The 24,263-nt window shown below is 45.2% G+C and overlaps 1 protein-coding gene across 2 annotated transcripts; it reads left to right on the top strand.

The window, feature by feature from the left end:
• Positions 1 to 1,155: 1,155 nt before the first annotated feature.
• Positions 1,156 to 20,643, top strand: LOC149342647 (uncharacterized). 2 transcript variants are annotated; one of them, XR_016282675.1, is made up of 10 exons: positions 1,156 to 1,298; positions 1,984 to 2,049; positions 3,442 to 3,522; positions 10,263 to 10,402; positions 15,068 to 15,193; positions 16,525 to 16,575; positions 16,663 to 17,238; positions 17,330 to 17,374; positions 17,944 to 17,968; positions 20,049 to 20,107. XR_016282675.1 is itself a non-coding variant. In XM_089542205.1 (9 exons), exons 1-9 carry the CDS (start codon positions 1,266 to 1,268, stop codon positions 20,103 to 20,105), a joined length of 624 nt encoding a protein of 207 aa, XP_089398331.1. In that variant the 5' UTR covers positions 1,156 to 1,265; the 3' UTR covers positions 20,106 to 20,643. The 2 variants fall into 2 exon arrangements, 1 of the variants encoding a protein (XP_089398331.1); XM_089542205.1 differs by lacking the exon at positions 16,663 to 17,238 and having other exon boundaries at positions 20,049 to 20,643.
• Positions 20,644 to 24,263: the final 3,620 nt, after the last annotated feature.

Raw genomic sequence — 24,263 nt, 5'->3', positions numbered from 1 at the left:
TGTTCATTCCAAACCATCGAGCTGGCATGGCGGAGTGGTAGCGTGCTCCTCTCGCACTCCGAAGACCTGGTTCGGTTCCGCAACTCGACCAATTTTCTATTGGGTTTTATTTATTTATTTAATCATTTATTTATCGTGTCCTCTTGTCGTGACATCACGCGGTCACGTGGTAGCGCACAGCAGCTCCGCCGGAGCGCAACATGAACCTCCATCGATGGCAGAAAAGTGCAAGCAGTATTGATTTCGCAATAAAAGATTAGCTTAAGTTTAGCTCTGGTTAAACCGGGCAAGCTGTGTAAGCAGCGTGGAGCCTGGTGGAGGGCGGCTGAAACGGTTGCTATGGCAACGGTGCTCCGTCTGTTTGACCTTGCTGCGGCTAAAGGTCAACCGTGGCCACCGCCTGGAGCTACGCGACTCGAAACGTGGCGCAGTATTGCTTAAAAGCAATAAAACTGTATTATAAAAAATTCGGGGCATGCCACTGGGTCTCCGCACGACCGCACTGCATTAAAGTGTTTATTTATTTAGTTATTTATTTAACTTTTGTCCGTCCTAAACTGGAACATTCACGCTCAGTCTGCCACCCTACACATATTAGCCCAGCCAAAATCCTTGAGTCTGTCCAGACCCGCATGATAAGATTCGTATATTCCTTTTATTCATATCATACGAGCGTAACAGCCTTGAAAACAAAAGCTAACCTCTCAGCGTTGCCACATGGAGCGCCATGAAACCTGTCGCGAGTGACCACCCCCGGCTGGATCCCCCATTTGGGATGGTGATTTCTGAAAAAAAAAAAAAAAGGTGAACTTGCACGGCAGTAAACGTAATTCAGCCGAGCATTTTAAAAATGCCAACCATGCCAACTGCCAGCAGAAAAAGGTTTAGACGGCCTTCAGTGATTGGAATAACGCTCAGGCTATACCTGTCTTGGTTTTGGTTTTGCGTTCGATAGCAACGAGCATGCCGCTTCGAGACCGTAATTTATAGAGAAAAGCCCGCACTGTAATTGAGTAAATACTGTAAATTCGCTGAAACTTTTGCAGCTGGTAAGAGTATTATTGCCTACAATGAACGGGTCTCCAAAGGAAGATTGTACATAAATATGGACAGATGTTGCTCTCAGAGATGATTTGCACTTCGCGGATAGTTTGAGGCACGCTTGCCCTCGTGGAACGAGGCCACCACGAACTGCTTGTTTATCGCGATGCCCTTTCGATTCTCAGGGTGCTTATCCACCTGAAATCGTCAATTACTACGACAGCATGAAGCAGGCGCTATGGGACAAAGTTGGCGATGTAAGTATTAGTAGTAGTTATAGAAGAAGAGTTTATTTGGTACAAAAATATACAAAATTTGACCTGGGTGGGAAAGCTAAAGGCATTTTTCACCTGAGCACTTCTGGGAAAAAAAATATTTGCAGATTCCTGAATACTTTCTCCAACGTACATAAGTGGGACATGTCGACATGTCATCCATGACACAAAAGAAATTGTTTCGCTTATTATTCCATTAGGGACATATGTCTTACTGTTTTCTTTATCTTAGCCAGTGATTGGTAGGTTGGTAATGATTCAAAGATGGCTGAATATTGACTCAAAAAATTAGTTGTCTGCGTTCATATTCTCTGATCACCATAGTTCGTGCGAGATCGGGGCACTCATATGGTTTCAAGTACCTGCTCAGGCTCGATAAATCACTGCCAGGAAGGACGTAGGAGTGTTATGCTTTTGAACTATCCATATCAAATACGGTTCGTCAGCCACATGAAACCAGAAATCAAACAGAGCGATCTTGGCCGGAATACGTTATGGAATACGTTACAACACAAATAAAACCACCTAGGTAAATACGCATTGCAATCCAGTGTTGTGTGAGTGTAAGTTAGCTTCTTGTGCAAAAAGATGGCTGCTTTCATTTTGTTTCTTCGGAAGGATTCATGACGATCGTAGTAATAAATAGCCTGTTTTTTTATGTCTGCAGATGGTCGAAGGCTACATAAAATCCCTTGCACGCGGCGCCATTTACATGCGCTCAAATTTATCAAAGGTAAGGATTACAATCACCGTCGTCTCCTTCCGGCAGCGGCGTCCGGCCAATCTCAAAATTTCGTTTATTTGTGTGCGACACAGAGCGTTGCTCACGGATACCTTGTTCTAGACCGTGAACCAGAAAGAGCAACCAGGTCCCGTCGGTGACGGTGTAAAATAATGACCCTATTTGTCTGAGGGATAAGTTTTTCTCTGGAGAATAAAACGGCAAAGAAATCTCGCACTGAACAGCACAACAACAGCAATTAGCATTGTCACTGATGCAGGTTCTCGCTCTTCTTGACTGAGAAGTGTTCGAAAGGTGCCAAATTTCGAGCGATAGCTCTACATAATGCAGAATTGAAGTTTCACTCCGTTAGGTGTGTATACATCATTAAAGTGACCTTCGGACTTCGAGATGTCATAACAGCCTTAAGTTTTAATGCTATAGCCAATGCGATCGTGTCCCCAAATGTGGCCCTGGTCATTACCACCACTGGCCCAACCCATCCTCCAGATTTGGCTTGCCCCACCCGCAAAATTTGACCCCAGATTTCGACCAAGAATAAATATCCAACCTAATTTGAACACGTCATATACGATGGTAACCTAAAAAATTTGGCCTTGGCCATTTCCATGTTTGGCCCACGCCCAAAGACCTCGAATTTGTACCAAAATCGCGATCCAGGCCAATTTGAGTGTTCCCATTACGACGTTGACCTCCAAATTTGACCCGCGCCAATCTCAAATTTTGGCCTACCCAACCCCCAAAATTTGACCTTGGATTTCGACCAAAATCGATGTTCAGGCAAATTTTAATGTCCTCGATCCGATGGTGACATCAATTTTCGCCTTGCGAGTGATCCCTGCAAAGGCGGCCGTAGTCGAACTGTAAACCTTGCACAACGATTTCAGGGATCACAGGACAAGGTTTGCCACAATGGGTGTGAATCAAGAAGCACAACCTAATAAACGTTTAAAAGCTTGCAAACTGAGTACTTAACCCGACAGCACACAGCAGCAGCCACAAGCATCAAGTTAAGCCAAGAGATACGAAATCGCAAAATCATAGTTGAAGCAAGAATACCTATCGCTCGACTATTCGGTGTAACAACCATATACCACTGTCATTTTTTTTTACAATTAATGCATCGCGAGCACACAACAATTGCATTATGAGTCATAGTTTGTTTTCCTGTGCAGTAGACTGCCACGCCTGAGCTCTATAAACCATAGCTATTACTCTGATTGCATTTTGGTGGTGTTTATAGGCACACCTGCATAAATAGGCGGTGTATAGCCACGATTTCAGATTATCTCCACTCATGTTTGTACAGTTCCTGATAAATAATAGTTAATATTATAGACGCTTCAGAGCACCCATAAACAACTTATGTGACATCTTTTGCAGTTTAACCCGGACTGTCTTCCCGCCTACGAAGGCTACGAACGAGCGATCGGCTACGTATGCGACGGAATCGTTCGCAACGTCGTATGTTTCTCCTCTTTGGGCTGGATTTTCATTTTCTGTGTTAGCTATTTAAGGGGGAAATTGTAGGCGTAATTGTTCAGAAAAAAAAAGCGATTTTCTTTACTTTGCCCATAAAAATGCCGACATAACTCAAGGATATCTCCTGCATGCGACGTGCTGGTACGGGCATCCGAAGGCATTTGTAAAATGGCGCAAGCAACACCCCTTCACTCTTGAAATAGGGCATGATGTGACAAGATGCATCAGCTTAGCTGCTTTTTGCTTGCGAAGAGAAAAAGGTCCTTAAAGATGATTTCGTTTCATTTGCTAGAAAAAAACATACAGGAAAACATTCTTCGAAATGCTTCATATTTGGGTGCACTGGCGTTGTTTCCTAGTGAAGTTCCCAACCGTTCCAAAAACATGTCGACGACAGCTATCCCTTATTTCTCAACCATTACACGAAAGGAACCCACGTTTTGAGGAAAGCAGTGTGTCACACCGCATGCACCTGGAAATGTGATGCTGAACCACATAGAAAACACTCTGATCGCAATGGCAAACTTTCCGGCTCTTCCGAAAACAAAGAGAAAAGGAAGACAAAGGACGTTGTCAGGAACAGCGCAGAAGGGTATGCACCTGGCAGCTTTTAGGAGTCTGATAGCGAGACTAAACTGTAAACGACCATTTCTGGTTTGGTTTATTGGGGTTTAACGTCCCAAAGCGACTGAGGCTATGAGAGACGCCGTAGTGAAGGGCTCCGGAAATTTCGACCACCTGGGGTTCTTTAACGTGCACTGACATCGCACAGCACACGGGCCTCTAGAATTTCACCTTCAAGAAATTCAGCCGCCGCGACCGGGATCGAACCCGCGTCTTTCGGGTCAGCAGCCGAGCGCCGTAACCACTGAGCCACCGCGGCGGGGCCGACCATTTCTATAAACATGTCCAATATTCTCGGGGAAAAAAATTGACACTTCGAAAATTGCTCTCATATATTGCAAAATCTTTCTTTTGAAGTGTTTTTATCGATTGCATCGAACAGTCAAGACTCCCACAGAAGACTCATCGGGCACGCTTTTACGATAGCAAAAACGGTAATAGAATAAAAATGCATGATCGCCGTCTGGTGATCTGCGGATATGTTACTTCCTATAATGAATTTTTACATTATATGAAAAAATTCGTTCACAGGCGGTTTCCCGCTCAAAAATGCTTTGGTCTTCCATTTTTCGGTATGCACATTTTTATGGGTATATCTATCGAAAAGTTTTTCAGCAAGCAGTAAAACACCCACCTTGCTTTTTTGTAAAATTTTACTACATGCATGTTGCATATACTCAAATAAAATGTTTATTTGGTTGAGAAGCTTTTTGTTTGCGAATAAATTTGCTTTTGCAGTTAGGGCAGAAGCTGAATCAGCAGTGTTTAGGAATTCATTTCGAACTAACGATAAACAAGTTGTTATATATCTAGTTGAGGAAAATCCCACGTTCATCGAAATATCGGGACACACGTCATCGCTGTAATACACGTAGTTAGCTCAAGACATTTGTTACTGTCAGTGAAAAGTTCATATATTTGTTTTTCAATAACATCACGATGCTTTTATGCTTTTATATAACCTTGTAGTCGCGATGTAGAATCACATTGTAAGCCCTGCAAAAATTCTGAATTTGTTCGTATGAACGGAAACAAAAATGATAGCTAACAAGCTGAGTGGCATGATAACTAATTATCCCCCTCAAAACAAACGGAATTGATTATTACAGTGCACATCGGACCACATTTCAATAAGAAAAAATCTGTCGCAATACTGTGTCACCAGTTTAGAACCGTTTTTCTACGTTGTATACTTCTAACATATTCCGCTTTGTTTGTACGCTTTTGAATGGTACAATCTGCTTTGAGAGCTATAAAATATCATTGTAAGTCGTTTGAACTTCATTTCTCCATAGCTCTTTCCGAATGGTTTTCATCTAAGTAGCGACCGTTCTGTATTAGAGTTTACAGTACTGCCGCTCATAAGAGCTCACCAGTCTTCCTTCTTTCTTTTCCTTGTCCCAGCTGCACTGTTACATAGCATTGCAGACCAGCTTCTTCCATTTACGTGCCGTTGATTTACAGGCTGTCGCACTGATTCAGGAAAGGAGTCCTTTATTCTTCAGTATAAAATGACTCACACTATGTAATAATTTGACCCTATTAAGCGCTGTGCTAAGTTTTTCACACAGCATGTGGCAGCTGACAGTTGCTAAATTAGCGAAAATTTCTATTCAAAGTTTAAACAAGCTGTCTACTTCATGAATGGTTGCCTTTTTTTTTTCAATAGCATAGTATCCCTTTCATCACACCAACGTGTCTGTACCTTTTTCATTTTAACTAAACACCCTGGCGTAACCTTTCCAATTCGTATGCCAATTCGAAACGGATCCCTTTTTTCTTATCCAGCTGCAATCTAATTCACTATTCACTCTAACACGTGTACCCTCTACTGGCGGGTGTAATTAGCGTTGGCGGCTTTTGCAGAAATGCTGTCTAAGGCCCGCCTAGCGAAGCAATATACGTATAGGTCTTAGTATGGCAAAGTGATTTTCTCCCTCTCTTCTTTTGCATGCTGTTCTTTAGAGCCCTAATATCAAACTTCGTTTTATAAATGTCCTTTAATACATTTATTGGTGATGAAGCTTCGCCTCTGGTTAGCTATGGGAAGAGAAGCGGGTGCTAGGGGTGTCAGTGACTGTCTAATGGGATTATAGTCGTGCGGGCACTGACGCTTTGTGCGTCGCAGCTGATGCTGTGTAACATGTTTTTGGAGCGAGATCTCCTGCAAGTGATTTTTGCGCAGCTTATGCTTCATGTGACTCAGCATTAAGGTGAAAACCTCGCAAGAGAATGTAGCTAAAACAAATTGCCGGTATTTCATCGATGCATTATGGTTATGGCGTGAGAAGTTGTTTATCCCGACTTTAGCAAATGGTCGAGGTTGAGTAAGTTGACCATCATAGATTCGATTCGAAGCGGCAGCGACCAAAATACTATTCCCTACTTCAGTACCCGGGCCCTTTGACGTGAGCGCCCTTTGTAAAATGGAAAAAGAAACGTTCTGAGAAAATAAGGTACAAGGTAAAATTTCATAAGAAAGCTGCGGGCGAAAATTTTGCTCTAGGATGCCGAAAACATACATGGCAAAATTAGTTTTGAAGATAAAATGCATTGTTAAGTATATCTGAAGAGTACCGCAAATGTAATTGAATTAGTTACTAATTACTGCTCACAAACATTATTAAGATCACAGTAAAATTACTGTAGAAAAGCAATGCAATCATTTTGAATTTCTTCTTTCATTGCATTTCGTTTTCTTGCGTACAAAGAGCACAGCGGCCGCAGATCAACCATTTCATATTTGTTAATTCACTGCATCATGACGACAACGGAGCTTTACAGTGAACATCGATAACTTTGTTTCTCTTTGAAGGGTGTTCTTGGCCACGCCGAGCAGCAGCTATCTTGACGGAAATGAGAGCAGCCCAGTGATCAGCACAAACTTTTTCTGCGTTGGGAACCCCTGAAAAATCTCAGTCGCTCACGTTGCTCTTCATACGGTTCCATGTGTCATGTAGATGCACCTCGTTCATTCGGAAAAGTTGGTTGGTTGCATCACTAACGGGCAATACAGCGGCTTCTTGATTCCACACGCCTCTCTGTAGTCAGCTCGTACTAACTAATGAGTAAGAGCAAAACTTAGCGTTAGTTTGTCCGCTGAGTTGTGCGCAACGCCATTCAAGCTACACAGCCTCAGTAACTGCCGCGCAATGAAAACCGAGTAAAATGAACACCAAATTCTTTCCCAAAACACGACGCCGAAATTTCTTGTTCTCTCCGCCATACTCCAACCCAACCATCTATCCCTTCCCCTATTTTTCCATAACTCGGGCAAGTTCAAAGATTAGAGAGTGCGAGCAAAACACAGAAAACAGAAGCACGGCCGCTTCCACTGGTGGCTTCTTTTTGAAGCCGCCGAAGCAGGTTATTTATTGTGTCAGCGGTACTAAGCACCCTGTCGCAGCTTCGCGTTGGGAACGTTTGCGCCGCGTGCGTTTCTACTCCCCCACTGCGCCTCTAAACAACTATCATTGCGGGACACCGTTCTGTGCCCTTCAGCAGTGCAACCACCGGAAAGCCTCCACGAGTGCTCTTTGACTCGTCTTCAGGTCCGAAATGCGCAGTCTGCCCCTAAGCCACCCCGAGCTTACCGATAAGTCTGGCTACTTAATGTTCGCGAGTCGGGACACGAGTACTCCTGCCGTTAGCACTGGTCTTTGCTTACCACGCGTTGTTCCTCTATTCGAGGCGTCCTATTTCGGCATACGAGAGGTAAACTTTGCCGACGCAAAGAGGAGCTGTCCATTTCAATGAAAGATACATAGAAACTAAAGAAATATTTTTGTTGCTAATTGCTGCTGCAAATAAGTTTATTACATACCAAATTGCTAGAGGAGAAATATGATTTATTATATTGCAGATGGCCGTGGAAAGTAATTAATGTTCATTTATCTTATTAGAGTTCTTGAAATGCTTCCCTGTGTGCCATGAATAACTTACTCGCACATCCCGTATACAAAAGTATATAGCTCTATGCGGCAGGAAAGTGCAGCAGTTGTCAGTCGTAAACAATTACATCACGCTTTCACTCGGCATTTATTGCAAGAGATATGAGTGGCAGATTCTGGCTGATAGATCACGATCCGTCTCGAATAAAGGCATGACTACGTCCCCGCATTGCGCGCTGTTCGTAGCGTGGGCATTGGTATATGGGGTATTCACTCCTTTAATTAACTCCTACTTAAAGACCATGACAATCGGAGCTTTAAGCAACGGCATGCGCACTTCAGTACACAAATGTAGTCTGACGATGGGGAGCAGTCTTTCGCCCAGCACTAACACTCCACGGATGCAGCGTCTTCGTTCGCTGTTAGCATACTGATTGCATACCGCGACGTTTCGCATGTTCACTTTGTGTTATCAGCCGAGGTCTCTGTTTCAGGTTCACCAAAGCGTCGGGGCTACGGCGTCCGTCCCGAGCTTCAATAGATTACGCTGTGACGTAGGATCGGCATCATGGACAGCCCACTCAAGAACAATAGTGATATGGCTCTTTTTATGCGAAGCATACTAAGATAGCCCAACCCAGCTCCTCGAGCGCGGCGGTGTCGTTACCATTGACCTTTCGTGACCTCCATGTCATACCACGTGATGCGTGACGTCACAGCAGATGAAAAACGGGGGCCCAACTAGCGCCGTCGCGCGAGGCGTCGCGACCAAGGAGGACTACGTGATGCGTGACGTAACGACATAGGTGAAACGGGGCCCCAGCTCGCGCCGTCGCGCGAGGCGTCGCGACCAATGTTTCCTGCTTCTGCCGCTAGGTGCGCTGTAGTGAACACGTGATGCTGGAGCGGCGGTATACAAGGGGGTGCGCCTGCCTCGTGCCTGCCTCTGCTAGGCGAGAGTATCTGTCCTCGCTTCGGCGAGCGCGGCTTCGGCCGCTTATCTGATTTTTATGCGAAGCATATTACTAGAGGTACACTACAGCCCTTCGCCGTGGTTACGCGCCGTGCAGACCACGTGGTACAGTGACGTCACACCACGTGACATACCACGTGACACATTACGTCACGACAGAGGAAGACGGGGGTCCACCTCGCGCCGCCGCTGTGGTTGCACGCCGTGCAGACCACGTGGTACAGTGACGTCACACCACGTGACACATGACGTCACGACAGATCGCCGTCACGCGCTAGGAGAGGGAGAACGATGCCATCGCACAGACGCCGGAATGTCCTCGAGCGGCATTCCCGCGCATTTCGAACGCGCGTTCACACTCGGTGTAGGTGAAACGCTCGCTCCACCGGGCAGGCAGACGCGGCTTCCGTGGCAATCCAGGCGCTCACCCAACGCGCGTCTCGGGGTTAGTCGGCGTTCCGCTGTAGCCATGCCGTTGTCTTCCCCCACGACGAAGGCTTCTAGTGGTTGTATTAAAATGACCAAGTATTCAACCAAGGAAAGCCATGTATTACCAAGCCTAGCCACCAATATGCTTCGCATCTGACTAGGCTTAACCTTAGCTAAGCCTCAGCCATTTTTTTTTACTTTCACGAATATGCGTGCAGTCGAACTCATGACCCCCGTTTTACTGACGTGCTGTGGCATGCTTTGATGGCTTGCGCTTTTCAGTGCCTGGCAAGAAAAGATTTTCCTTCATTCTTCTGCTTCCGGAACGAAATCCAGGTACAGAGCAGCTGCTCGCAATCCTTCGCAGCGCTCACACGCATTAGACCAGTCTCGATAGTTAGAATAAACAGAGAAAACTGCGTTCAGATCCGTCAAAAAACCTGCTGATAACACTGGCCAGATCTCTTTTCATCAGCTCGTTGCCCGTAGAGAGATTCATTGGATACCTTTCGAAAATATGTCCTGAAAAGTTTTTGGACTGACTCCACCCGGAGACGACAATCAGCGCCATGGCCCGGTCAACCCTGGCAGCTCACGAAGCTGTCTCTCAACGTGACGGTGAAGGTTCATGACCAGTAAAAGTATTGAAGGCTTTACGGGGAAACGATTTTCACGATCTGTAGATATATAATGTGCACATGATGGTTCTAACGAACCATCTAAATGTTCTGCAAGTTTGTGCGCGCATCTTCTATATTGTCGCGTTCCTGAATAATGTGACTCTACCCCTTTGCCTCTTTGTGCAGAACTCATTTTGGACGTCCCTGGCGTTCTGCCTGTATATGTTCACCTTTCTTGGGACCCTATCTCATTTCGTTTCCAAGTATTTCCTTCGAATGGAGAACTACACCTACGACGGCTCCGAAGTCGAGTCTCTCACAAGCACGTGAGTATATTATTTTCTCTTGCCCCACAAGTTTACTAAAGAAATTCATAGCATCTTACTAGCTTAACATTCGGGCGTAGAGGTGAACTGGGTTACCAATTTTGAGTTCACATCCGCCCTTGCGAGCAGCGGCAGAGGCCGAGTTTGAAGAAGCTTCAAACGTGAAGATCACGCTACAATTTCTACTGGAAAGGAGCAGTACACCTATTAAAGCCTATCGTCAGCACTATTGTGCATCTGGAGGAGCAAAACTCAAGCTTAAAATCTGGCCCTAAATAGCAGAACCTTGCAGAGTTATGGTTCTTTTGTTATTTTTTGTCGTGTTCTTAAAGCTTGTAGCGTTATCATATATTCACTACTTAAGACACCTCAGATGCCTGCTACAAGTAATTCGTTACATTCATTAATCCGATAACATTAGAGGTCTCATTCTTGAGAAAAGCCTTCGGCAACTGTTTGTGTCATGATATTTCCATTGGCCGAGGAGGTCCTGTCATAGCCGTGACGTCATCGCGCGAGCACTTTCAGCGAAAAGCAAGAAAGATGGTGAATCGGAATCGAACCGCTGTCGTTTAGGTCGCGAGACCGGCGCGTTACCTCTGCGCTACCTCGCGCTAACTTAGGAGCGCTTTTTTAATGCGATAGTTTAGTGGCTTTATGAGACCACTTCATACCGCAGAGTAGGCAACAAATAGTTAATTAGAGTCATGAATTAGTCACAAAATATTGTCGCCAGTTAAACACGGCCTATACGCATTGAACAACCGGAATGGACTTGTGTGACGTATCATGCTATCGCATCGTATTCTTAAGGGAAGGTTAAATGTCATCCAAGTTTTTCGGGCAAATGAGAGGTGCATTCGCAGCGTAGACGTGATGCAGGGCAAGAGACAGGACGGGGACCATATAACAGGAGCGCTAGTATTTTGCCACCACACCTTGTCTCCTGAGCTGGTTACAGGAGGTACACGAAAACAACCTATGTAAGAAGCCGTGTATGGAATGCCCCGCTGCGAGTCCCCATTTTTCAAATGCCCCAGTTCGGCAGCCTGTGACAGGATTGCCCAGCTCCAAATGCCTCGTCTAAAAAATTAGGTTTCGAATGATATTTTCTTATCAAAACTTTCTTCCTGCGTCTGATTGCTTCACACCTTTGCTCGCGTGCGCTGCTCGCCTTCCTCTGCCTACGTTTTCTCCTTTTTTTTTTTAACCGCTGCTGGGGCTCAGTGGTTATGGCGCTCGGCTGCTGACCCGAAAGACGCGAGTTCCATCCCGGCCGCGGCGGTCTAATTTCGATGGAGGCGAAATTCTAGAGGCCCGTGTACTGTGCGATGTAGTGCACGTTTGAGAACCACAGGTGGTCGAAATTTCAGGCTCCCATCAGTACGGCGTCTCTAATAACCGGAGTCGCTTTGGAACGTTAAACCCCCATAAACAATAAAAAAATCTTGTTTTCCTGCTCTCTGCGCCTGTAATGCGCACCTCGTAGAGATGTTTTTCCTAAGTCTCCTAGGTCGTGTCACTCAGGCGACGTATTCTGAGGTGGATTTGCGTGAAGTAGGGCGCTCGTCCAGTGTCCCAGTGTCCCTCTTCTGTCTTATCTCGCACTGTGAAATTCTGACTAAGGAAGTGCACCAGAATCGCCCTGGGCACTCCCCCACATAGAAAGACGAAAAAAGAAACTAAGCAATCGATACAAAGTACACCCGATGTGCGCAGTATACGTGACGTAGAACTTGGCTGCAGAAATTAGTAAAATGTGTCGCGCAATTTTAAAAAACATGAGCAGTAGAAGTCACCGAAAAATAGATATAAATGTCTGCTCATTTTTTTTTTGTGACATTCTACTGCTCATTTTTTTTTTATAAATGATTGCTCAGCCGCCGCGGTGGCTCATTGGTTATGGTGCTTGGCTGCTGACCCGAAAGTCGCGGGTTCGATCCCGGCCGCGGCGGTTGAATTTCTTAGGAGGAAAAATTCTAGAGGCCTGTGTACTGTGCGATGTTAGTGCACGTTAAAGAACCCCAGGTGGTCGAAATTTCCGGAGCCCTCCACTACGGCGTCTCTCATAGCCTTAGTCGCTTTGGGACGTTAAACCCCATAAAAGCAAACCAAATTATTGCTCAATAGGAATTGAAGACGTAAACGAGCGCGTATGGTTTAGATGCAGAGACAACTATACTGTTGGTATCTGGAGAACAAAATGATCAGTACTCCATGCCACAAAAAATATTTGTTTTCTTTCATATGAACAAAAGAAAGATAAGGCAGGCAGGAATGAAACGCCACCATTTTATGCTCTCTCACTCACTGTATTGGCTTTATTTCATACCCGATGTCCTAGGTTTATGAAACCAAGCTTTTAAAAATATGGAGCGTCCTAGGGAAGTCATATTAATTGAGTTTTGTTCAGAGTAGCGTGGCATAGTCTGCAATATTTTTTCGATCTGCATAGCTAAATAATTACTTAAGACTAAGTAGCTAACTCTTTAATCCTTGGCGTGAGGAACAAAGTATCATTACAGAAGTTCTAGATTGTCTCGAAAAATAGCCAGTAGCGCTATTTTGCTATTTCTGTCGAGGTGCGATTGTCGTAGCTTTATTTATTGGCATTGATAGAAAGCTATGACGTGTTCAGCTGCTGGCTCACGTCTCTGCCCCAGTGTGCACCCAAAGCCTAATCGGGGAGAGCACTACATGCAAAAGCAGATTTTGTTCTCTGAGGCGCATCTCGGGACGTTGAAGTTCCACCGTTGTCACATGGAAGCGTGTTATTTTATTGTGTGATTTATGGCTTAAGCCCGGCAAAAAACTACTTTACGTAAACAGCACCTTTGTGGAAACTCCTATCGAAAAACAACAGAAAATTTTCTTTTGTTACAACTCACTTTACTATTCTGGGGCCTGACATCAATAGTCTGAATCGCCTTGAGACGTTAAACCTCCATAAACCAAACCAAATCAATAAGTTCTTGTAGTAACAAGATTTTCTGTAGTTTTCTGCCGTCTCCTTTCGCAACGACAGAGACAGTTCTGTGGCGACAACAGAAAACTTCTCTATACTAGTGGAAAATCTATCCTAACGAACATACAAAAGATTTTGTTTGATTCTGAGACAAGCTGAGTCGTATTTTTCGACTGAGACAATTGTGTCAGCTATTTTTCAAGACGATCTGAACTTCTGCATTAACACTCTGTTTCTGAGGCGAATAACTAAACGTTACCTAATTATTCTTTAATTGTGATTATAGTTCGGAGAAGGTAAATTTCTGAAGGCTAGGCCAGGCGACTTTTAGCAGTTCTTACTTGGTTTCATGGGACTAACACATTTCATGCTTTTTCTAAGCTTGGTTACATTTAGTTTTGACATATGGTATGTACACACTGCTTTTTCAGATTGCAGGACTATAACTCTATCGATTGCAGGGCATTTAACATGATGATCCTGGTCCGGGACATTGGGAAAAGGGCTTCTCTTACGGAGCTTTTGCGACGCGAGTTTTATGCCGCGGGGCAAACACTGCAGTGGCTTAGACAACGCAGGGTCGACGCTGCGGGGTTTGTGCGAAGGGTGTTTTGGACTCTGTGTGATCGTGCAATACCCGTGGTTATAGCCTAGCCATGATGTCCCGTATTACCAATTCAATTCACAGCTACGTTTTATTCCTAGTGCATTTCACTAGCTGATGGAGGCAGAGTGGCAGACTGTCGGTACGCTTATGACCAAGTGTTTGTTATTTCAAGGCAGGAAGCTCGCTTTGGACATAACTCGCATGCCGAGCTTATTTTAAGCAGAAACAGCCACATTACCAATCCATAACCTCAAAACTCGCGACTGTTATAGAATCAACTTCGTTTAAAAGCATGAACGTTTGCAGTTAGTTTGCGCCCACACTGCCAGCTAGAGCTTAATACAGGCGCTAACTTTCAGAATGTATACAATGCAACAAAGGGCATCTTAAGTTAGATTTTGAACTTTCCGTATGTAACCGATATTGTAACAAATTTTCTTATACCTTAATTCCTTGGTAAAAGGAGAATAAACAGCAGTTTATCTTTAATTCCGTGACGCGGCTCTTAGCTACAGGTACAATCTTGCCATCACCTCGAAGCGAAAATTTATCATGCGAACGGCATTACAATGGCGCCATTAGCACTTGAGTTTACTGAAACCGAAGCACCAAAAAACACTTGCTGTGAAGCTATAAGAGTTTATTGGCTGTTGACGACTAGAAGGCGGAAAGTAGCTGCGCCTCACCGCAGCATTTCTAAGAAGCTTCTTTTTTTTTAGTTGGTTGTTCAACGTATTCACAACATTATTCAGACGCGCGGTAGTCGTTGAAACTTTCGTAGTCATTATCAGGAAATCGGGACGGCGCCCAGCCATTGCCGGCAAGCTTAGCTGCCTACAGCGCTTCAATGGCAGCCACTCGTTAGTTGTTTTTCTTTCCTACGTGACGGATGACCTCAACGCGCTATCCTGAATCTTCAAAGCTATGCTCCCCATCGTGGCAGCCAAGGCAACTAGAAGCACTTTTCCCGAATTACTGTTATTGAGATAGCAACAGCATCCATTGGAATAAAATGTGATCAAGACATGCATTCCATGCACATTTTCGAACTTGTTATCGAGCAACATGCCATCGAGCGTTCTCTCCGCAACAGGTCTGAATTCGAACCCCACCCCGAAAAGACGGCGGAGGCACCTACTGACGTCGAGTCAACCGAAGGTGGAGAAAAGACCGAGGTCGATATTAGCGTTGGCCCCGAAGGTTTGAAAAGATCTCCTTCGTAAGTTTTTATTTATTTACTTAATTTATTGGATACTTGCATCGCTTTACAGCATTACAGCAAAGGAGGGGGGAGGGGGAGTGCTGTACAAAACGGAAAGAGGAATTAAAAGCAGAGCACATAAAGTAAAGCACTAAGTTACAAGAAACTTAGAAGACAGTCAAAGCGGGGAAAATTTTATTAGTGTTAATTGCTTCGGGCGGCAAACTATTCGAATTGCGGGCTGTCCCCACAAAAAAGGAATGACGAAATGGATTACTGAGAAAAAAATATTCTTGGTTGTTTGTTCGCACTCCTCCTTTATCAAATATACGAACGAGGTCTCATGGATTTTTCGCTGTCTATGTCTGTCTTCGAGTGATAAAAACAATGGAGAATTTTAAAGCAAAGGCTTTCCGGGCGGTATTTAAATACCCTTCCACAAGGAGTACGCTTCCTGCTAGACATGCTTAACTTTTTTCCGTTGTTCCCAGTGAAGAAACGCACTGCTTTGTTTTGCAGTTTCTCAAGTTTGTTCATATGTTCTGCATGGGAAGGGTCCCAGCATAAGCAACCATTTTGGAGGACTGAGCGGAATGGCGTAAAATATAACTGCTCATTGAGATTACTTGGCAGGTGCCTGAAATTCCGCGTCAGAAGCCCTGAACAGAACACACACGGCTTTATTCACAAAAGAACTTGTGTATTTCACTACAAATCTGACCTAATAAATATGTCCAAATATTTTATTTGCTGGCTGGTGTTCAGTGTAGCACTGTTTACTGTACATTCATGTTGGTGACGATTTCTTTTTCTAGTAAACCTGACATGTAAAGAGTTTTTTGCATTAAGTGAAATTTTGCACTTTTTGCCTCACGCTGCTGTATTATTCAGGTCACTCTGCATGGCTTCAACATCGTTGACAATAATTTGAACTCTATACAAAATGACCATCAGCAAACACGGAAATTGATCAGCATATACCTGAAGTGATGCTATTAAAGTGGGCCTAACACTCCCTGATCATAACTTCCATAAACACCTGTTCTGTAGTGAAGCCTTTGAGGAAGATTATCCGATAAACTCTGTTAAACCAAGATATCCAACGAGGATATCAAACACATTAAACGCTAGTTTCTCTTTGGCACCAAGGCTCACCTTGCACCTTGCTCATCGTGCGTACTTACATAGCTTTTTTGTGGGAAGGGGAGACGGGGGGGGGGGGGGGGGGGGGGGCTTGATGAGGTTTTCCTCGAAGGGATAGGGGGAGCAAAAATGGCTTGGCTCTTTGTTTTGCCTGTAATAAGGTAGACTTTTGAAAAAGCTGTAAAATATAAGGTTTTTTATTACAGGGACGAACCAGATGCTGAAGGCCGAAGAACTGAAAAGGGGCCCAAATGGAGGTAAGGGAGGCATCTTGCTGAGTAACTAAGTTGCGTGAACGTAAAAACTTGGCGTCGTTTAACCGCGCTTTTTCACGTTCTTCATAGGCGAGGAAGACGGTAAGGAAATGCCCAGAATGAGGCGACGCCCGCCATGCTGCGACGTGTGCAAACGAAGAACGCGATCAATGGGGACTTACTGAAATGGGAAACAAGTGTTTATAATTTCTTACTTTATAGCATACACTTTATATCCTGTACAGCTTTGCATAAACCCCTGCCCCCCTTCTTTCTCCCTGTCCCCCTACTCTTTCTTTCCCTCTTCCTATCTTCTCCCTGTCCCCCTACTCTTTCTTTCCCTCTCCCTATCTTCTCCATGTCCCCTTTTTTTCACTAGCCGGAGCACAGGTGTTTCGGAGTCCGACTGCCGATGCCACAGCTAGAAAAATGTTTTCCTTTCGTTTTTTGTTTCAGTTCCTGTTAGCCACTCAGAAGATATTGGTACGACGAAAACTTCTAGCATAAAGCTCACAAGCAGTCGGGAGTGTATGTCGGGGCCTAAGAAAATAGTTGTTTTGTGCTACTTTGTACATGCGCACGTAGGTACATTCACGTACACATCGCTAAAGTATTTTTGTGCTTTCTTTTCTTGCCTGACGGAATGTGAAGGAGGAGCCAAGTTGGGTAAGATTGCAACAACGCGTCCGTAATCGTGACTACAGTCTATCGATTTCACACTGGTTATTTTCATTTGGTTTCTTTTGTTTCTCCTCAGAGCGATACCGCAAGCTGCAAAGCTTCAAAGGATGGAGCTCGGAGAGTGAGTGAAAGGGTATTCGCCATTTTCCTTTCTTTCAGCTGCGCATTTCACTCCATCATGAACACTAGCCTCAGTTTGCTAATGCGATGGTACCGCTCGTTAGAAATGGCCGTTTTGCAATTGTATTCTTCTGGAATTCGCCTAAACAGTCAGAGAGGTTTGGCATTGCTGTCTGTATTATGCAGATGAAATGTGTGCAGAGAATATACTTCGAAGTGGTTTCTTTTTTTAACTGCGAAGGGGAGGGGGGGGGGGGGGGGGGTTGCAATCCTTTATCAGTTTCTTTCACTCTGAGATATGTAATCTTTCACAGGCAAATTTTCGCGAATTTATCACAGTAGTTATTCTCGTTTATTAAATACGACCAGCTCAGTTACTTAAATTCTCAAAGGGAATTAGCGTTATTAAAGCATTAGGACCCCCAGTGCAGCAGCATGTGATTTCTGATGTGATTTATCTCAAAGCCCATGAACTCCTTCTACTTACAAGTCGTTAGAGATACTGATGCAGATGCATCTTTATGTGTACTCCTCGAGATGAAAAGTTCTCTCTTTTTTTCTGCATTGCAGCATTCAAGACGACCCACGCCATGGGGTAATGAACCAGTTCTCCTTGTTGCAAGCTGTTTGATCTCTGCAGCAGTGCTTATCCCTGAGCACTTAAGCGACCGAAAAGGCGGGAAACACTACCCGCTCATTATTAGAAGATTATACGACAACGAAAAATTTGAAAAATTTAATTGCAGCCATTTACATGGAGAGCGTTTTCGCTAATGTTTGTCAAGGGTTTTCCAAAGAATTCCAGCCAGAGATAAGCTTGCTTTTTCACGTCATTTCCACTTTCATTTATTCTGGCTCCGCTTGTTCAAGCATGCAGATGCACGCACACCAGCACCCATACCTCAATTCTAATAAATTGTTGCAAATGATACAAGCGCTGCCATTCAAAAACATGGGCTTTACCCTTTAAGGGTCAGCAAGATTAAGTAATTTCAGGCATCGATCAGCAAGCTACGCTGTGAACGCTACCCAAGAATATACTCTTTCCCAGAATATTTGCTTATGAAAATGTTGTTTACATTTTCATTTTAAAAATTAGCTCCTGTCCCAATACGGAATGCACGTGCCCGCTCCTTTATAGTTCTTGTGCAGCATATCAAAAGAGCTTGCGATACTAAGCGCAGAAAAACCGATGAAACACAAAACAATACTTCAAGTTAATAAACAGCAGGACGGAAAATCATTGTATCGAAGGACAAAACAGTGATATAACACGGTGAAAAAGTAGTACTTGCACGTCACAGAACTGTTAGGAAGGTCAACTTCGCAAAATGCGTCTACGAAAAAAAGGGGGTGGGATGGCATGACAGCACGAGCTCCTATTTAACCGGTGTAGCGAAAAAGACGACGGATAGCTCTATTGGCAAAGGCCCAGAAGACGGTGTGGCTGAGCTTATAATTTTCTCTCCCTTTTTAATTACGCCTATGGCCTACATCTCGAATAAAACAAAAGGCATTATCATTTTTTTTTTGCTGTGGTTCGAGAGTGTTTTGGCAATTCCCAGCGGATAGGCACCCTGAGTTATAAAATGGACGGACGCGAGGGAGGTGAACAACAGCCTCGAAAGGAAAGGCATGCACTCATCTTGGACGTAGCCTACACAGCTAAATGGCCGCTTCACAAAAGCCTGTGCTGATACGTCGAAGTGTGTTTTACTTACGTGCATTTGCTTTCCATGTCAGACTGTGACACAGACACACACACAAGCGCCTTGTTTTTTCCACATGACTTGCCGCTTGCCTTAAAGTTTCTTTGGAATATATTAATTGGGAATTTTCTCTCTGCTATAACACTGAAAGCCTTGTGAGCAAGCACTTTTTTTTACACATATGGATTGCCGTGTCTTATATGAAAGCAGGTCGTATGCAGTAAAACAGCGTTGTCTATGTGGCGAAGAAGACACATCGACGCGAGTTTAAGCAGCTGCCAGTTAGTTATTTCGCTTTGCCGATTGAATATACGTTCGGACACTGATCCCGTAAAGCTGGACTGTTTTTCATAAGGCTATTTTAACGGCACGCTCCTTATACATTGCTTTTTTTTCCCTTTACCGATCACCCATCAGCGATCACTTCACCGATCTTTGTGTTGTTCTGATGAACGCACATTTTTCATTTGCTGTTCCGACTTTCACTTTTTTTTTATGTGGCACTTATTTTGCTTTATGCTTAAAGAAATTAAAAAATTATGCAGCAGAAATATGTGAATGGTAAAAAAATGGAGCCAAACGCACAAGAAAGTGTGTTCTGCGATTTTAGGGTACTTCAGTTAATCCTAACCCTGAACCAAATCACGAGCCCTTTTCCACGGCGTCCCTCATAACCCACTCGCAATATCGCATAAGCGCAACTCACCTTACTATACGACGCGTAAACGCTTTTATTGCGGCTGCACAAGATAACCTCAAGAAACGCTGTATCCTGAGAAATTGGTCGTGATTACTATAATGCATTATCTCGTGGTAAGCGTGAGGTTATATGTTCGGAAAATTGCACCTATATTAGGCTACCAACGATACTCGTTGTTTTTAATGTTAATAATAATAATAAAAAATTTATTCTGCCTGTGCATAAGAAACCATTAACTCTGTGCATCCCTGTTTTTGTTCTCACAGGTGGTCACCGTATCCTTCATGACCATCTCGTCCACTCGCAGCTTCCGGCCTAAGTGAAGAATACAGGCTGGTGCTTGCTTTGCCTCCCGCCAACGACTATTCAGGGAACGCATCCTGCACAAGCAACTTCTTCCATTTCTTTACGATATTCAGCTCCTGCAGTATGGCATAGAAAGCTTACAGACTTCCCTTTTCGGATTAACAACATTTTGAAACATATTTTCCTGTAATAGTACGTAAATTCCTTTCTTGTTGTGTTATTATACTTTAGGAAAGCGTTAGGACTCTAGGGACGCTTGTTTGTTCTTCACCAGCGTTTATTTGGTTTTTATGTTTCGTTGTTAATTTTTAAAATATTTTTCAACAAGTAGCATGGCGAGAACTAAAATTGTCATTTCCGGGCCTTGGTGTTTTGACGTGGTTGTTTTTATTGCAAGAGTAAACGGCTACACTTTTGTGACTTCTCACTCCTATAGCGTCTTGGATGGTTTTTCGACCGGCATGATATACTTAGAGGTGCAGAAAATTGCGCCGGCAAATGGCGTGGAATGCCTAATGCAAAGTGATAATGCCGTTCTAATGGTTTTTCGTTAGGCAAAAGAAGACTGGGTCCCGACGTCTTTCTGTATGCCGCACAGACCCAGCCATAGATACACTAATAAAAAAATAAGAGCCACTGTCACTTACGTGGATTTTCTGTTTTCATCCGCCGCCGTGGTGGCTCAGTGATTATGGTGCTCGGCTGCTGACCCGAAGACGCGGGTTCAATTCCGGCCGCGGCGGTTGAATTTCTTTGGAGGAGAAATTCTAGAGGCCCGTGTACTGTGCGATGTCAGTGCACGTTAAAGAACCCCAGGTGGTCAAAATTTCCGGAGCCCTCCACTGCGGCGTCTCTCATAGCCTGAGTCGCTTGGGGACGTTAAGCCCCATAAACCATAAACCAAACCATGCTCTTTCATCCTTCTAATTTGCAGATGCTTGTTCTAGTTAACGATGTTCGCCGCCTGCGGCAGTAGTGACGGAATAAAGCTGCCTTCAAAGAGCGTCTTTTGCGGACACGCACATGTTTATTGGTCTGATTACAATAATCATTTAAATAGCGTGTTCTGAAAAAAAAAACATTTGTCGCAACTTCTCGTCACTGTTTTTTTTCATCTCACAAACGCAGTGCCGTGCAGTGCTCCCCACTGCAACCTATATTAAAAAATGACTGCAGCTCATTAAGACTCGGGCGCTGTTCTCCTTGGTCGCCTATGCACCCGGCTCCGTACTGTCGGTTAATGCGAGCAAGCTGTTTATTTTTTCTTTGTGCACTGAAGGTAGTCGCTAAGTCACTTGCGTTCCTCAAGAGAAGCAAAGGGGAGCGCATTATTTCACCACAAAAGGGAATAAACAAAAGTTGCCTTCTATGAGAACAAACAAGGACGTGCTTCGTGATGGTGCGCCCTGCGCACCGTCCGTTATTCTTTTAGCTCGACGTGATGGAAAAAATTGGCTGAGGCTTAGCTTGGTTAAGCCCGGTAATTGCGAAAGCAATTTCCCCTGGCTGCTCCTAGGTTGGCTGGTGGTGTGTCTTGGTAGTAGTTAGTCGAATCACGTACAGCCTACCCTACCAGTGCCTCAACAAAAATGAAATACAACAAGCGGATGCCCTGCTACGCAAAACGTATAAGACAGCGCTCCGACTACCACGCAACACGTGTACAGAAAAACTCATGGCCCTGGGATTACACAACACCTTTGAGGAGCTACGAGAGGCGCAGCTTGAGTCGCAAAAACTCAGGCTGTTGCAAACAACGACAGGAAGAGCGCTCCTGCAGAGGCTCGGATACCGCGAGCAGATGCGAGAAATGTCGAGGACGGCAACGATCCCCGACGAGCTTCGCAAGACCCTCAAGGTAGCGCCGATACCAAAAAACATGGATCCCAACCTCCATCGAGGCAGAAGAGAAGCGAGGGCCGAATTCATCGAGAAAACATACGCTCCTCAAGCCACGACCGTGTATACAGACGCGTCTTGGAGAGGGGGAGATACCAAAATCGCTGTAGCGGCGGTGGTCGATTCGTCTTTACGCGAAATGACCAGCGCGTCTCTCTGAGGCTGCACAGCTGCAGAGTCCGAGGAAATAGCCGTTGCTCTAGCGGTGGCGGAGGGCTATAGAACCGGGCGGTCACTAACAATACTTACGGACTCTCAAACATCCTGCTGAAATTACATGAATGGCAGGATAGGTCGTCACGCGCACCGTATACTCCTCGCAGCGAGTGACAGAATTAAAAACCGGGAAGAACAAAACGACAAGATCCGACACAAAATTGTGTGGGTACCGGGGCACACGGGGGTGGCAGGGAACCGAGAGGCCGACAGGATAGCTCGAGGATACATTACTTTCCGAGCTTCCGACGAGACCGCGGAACTCGCGCCAGCACCCAGGGAATACTCGGCCATACTACAAAACTATAGAGGCAGAAGAATGCGATATCCCCCACCGCACAAATCTCTCAGCAGAGAGGAAGCTGTCACTTGGAGACAATTACAAACAGGCTCTTTCCCAAACCTACATATACTAAACAAAATGCACCCTACGATATACACGAACAAATGTCCCTGGTGCGACGAAAAACCTACACTATACCACATCACATGGGCCTGCCAAAACATAGACGTGGTCCCCAAAATACAAAACCCGAGTGCGGAGCAGTGGGAGACTGCTGTCCAGAGACCGCTGCGAAGACCAACAAGGTCTGGTACAGCGAGCTCAACGGGCGGCAGTGGCCAGCGGAGCCCTGGACTGAGGGCAACCGACCACTGATTAGAGGCGGACGACTTCGACAGAGAAGGCTCCTGGGGGTAGAACCAAGACGTCTCTGAAGATGCCCCCAAACCGCAGGAAAAACCATTAGTGTAAATAAAGTTTTCTTTTCCTTCCTTTCCCTTCCTTGGTGGTGCGGGAGGAGCGTGAGGCTCACCGCTGTTAGTAGCTACCGCCGCTCCACACGGCGCGAGCTGGGGCACTGGTTTTTCGCAGCTGGTGTGACGTCACTCCGGCTGTAGCGCCCCTAGCGGAGTGGGGCGAGGCTCACCGCTGTTGGTAGCTAACGACGCTATAGTGTACTAGAATATCTAGTACACTATAACGACGCTCCACACTGACGGCGCGAGCTGGGGCCCTGGTTTTTCGCACCTGGTGTGACGTCACTACAGAGGTCAAGCTAAAGGTGAATGTTAACTACCGCCGCGCCACGCTGAAGGCACAAAGCGCCAGCAGTATTGCTTGCGCAATAAAAATGTCCGCCTCTCCCGTGATCGAGAGTAGAGTAAGCCTGAAACGTTTACGGGCATAACATGAAGCGTACGCGGAAACGACGAGGCGGAGGCATGACAAGGTGACGTCACCACTGGATTTCGTCACACATAATTGATGACGTAGTGGTTACAAATTACTAATTAGTGACTAATTACTGATTAGTGACTAAATATAATTAACAGATAATTAATGACGCTTAAGCCTTGCCTTTAAGGGTGGAACACGACAGCGTGTTGTAGCGCTGCCAGGCAGTCCACCGAACGCGAACGCCACCCCCCGTTCGGCGCGATGCATTGCCCTTTGAACGCGACGCTTTTTGAGGAAAGGAAATTATGCAGGAATTCTCTGTCATCTAGGTGGACACCCGAACCGCACCGTACAGGAAGGAAGGAACGCCACCACACGTTCGGTGGTGGTGGTGAAAAACATTTATAACGCAATAAATATTTACAGAGAGGTGATTGGGGTAGGCCCTATTGGCCCTTTCCCCTAACAATACTAGGTGGAGCCCCTATTCCGGGGCCCCATTGGCAAGCAACGCCGCCCGCGTCCGGTGAACCAAGGCCTTTTGGGTCTTTAGGTCCTGACAGCCGAGCAGGGCCGCCTCCCAGTCCTCTCTGGTGGGGTTGGGGTTGGGGGGGATAGATGGGTTTGACTGACACGCCCAAACCATGTGGAAGGTGTCAGCCACCTCCCCACAGAACTGGCACGCGCCATCAAAGGATGTATTGAAATGTTTAAGCACCGCCGGGCACAGTACAGTGTTAGTAAGAATTTTGATGAGGAGGCGCTCGTCAGCGCGACCCAGACCCTTACAAGGGGCCGGGTAGCGCCGGTGCTCCTCCTTGTAGTAATCGGTGATTTGTTTGAATGTAATGGCCAGATTGTCTGATTGGGAGTACCCTTC

The sequence above is a fragment of the Amblyomma mixtum genome, chromosome 5 (genome assembly GCF_055824585.1).
Source record: "Amblyomma mixtum isolate Tamu chromosome 5, ASM5582458v1, whole genome shotgun sequence".
Lineage (NCBI taxonomy): Eukaryota > Metazoa > Arthropoda > Arachnida > Ixodida > Ixodidae > Amblyomma > Amblyomma mixtum.
The sequence above is the reverse complement of the archived record's forward strand: the minus strand, read 5'-3'. Positions and strand labels throughout refer to the sequence as shown.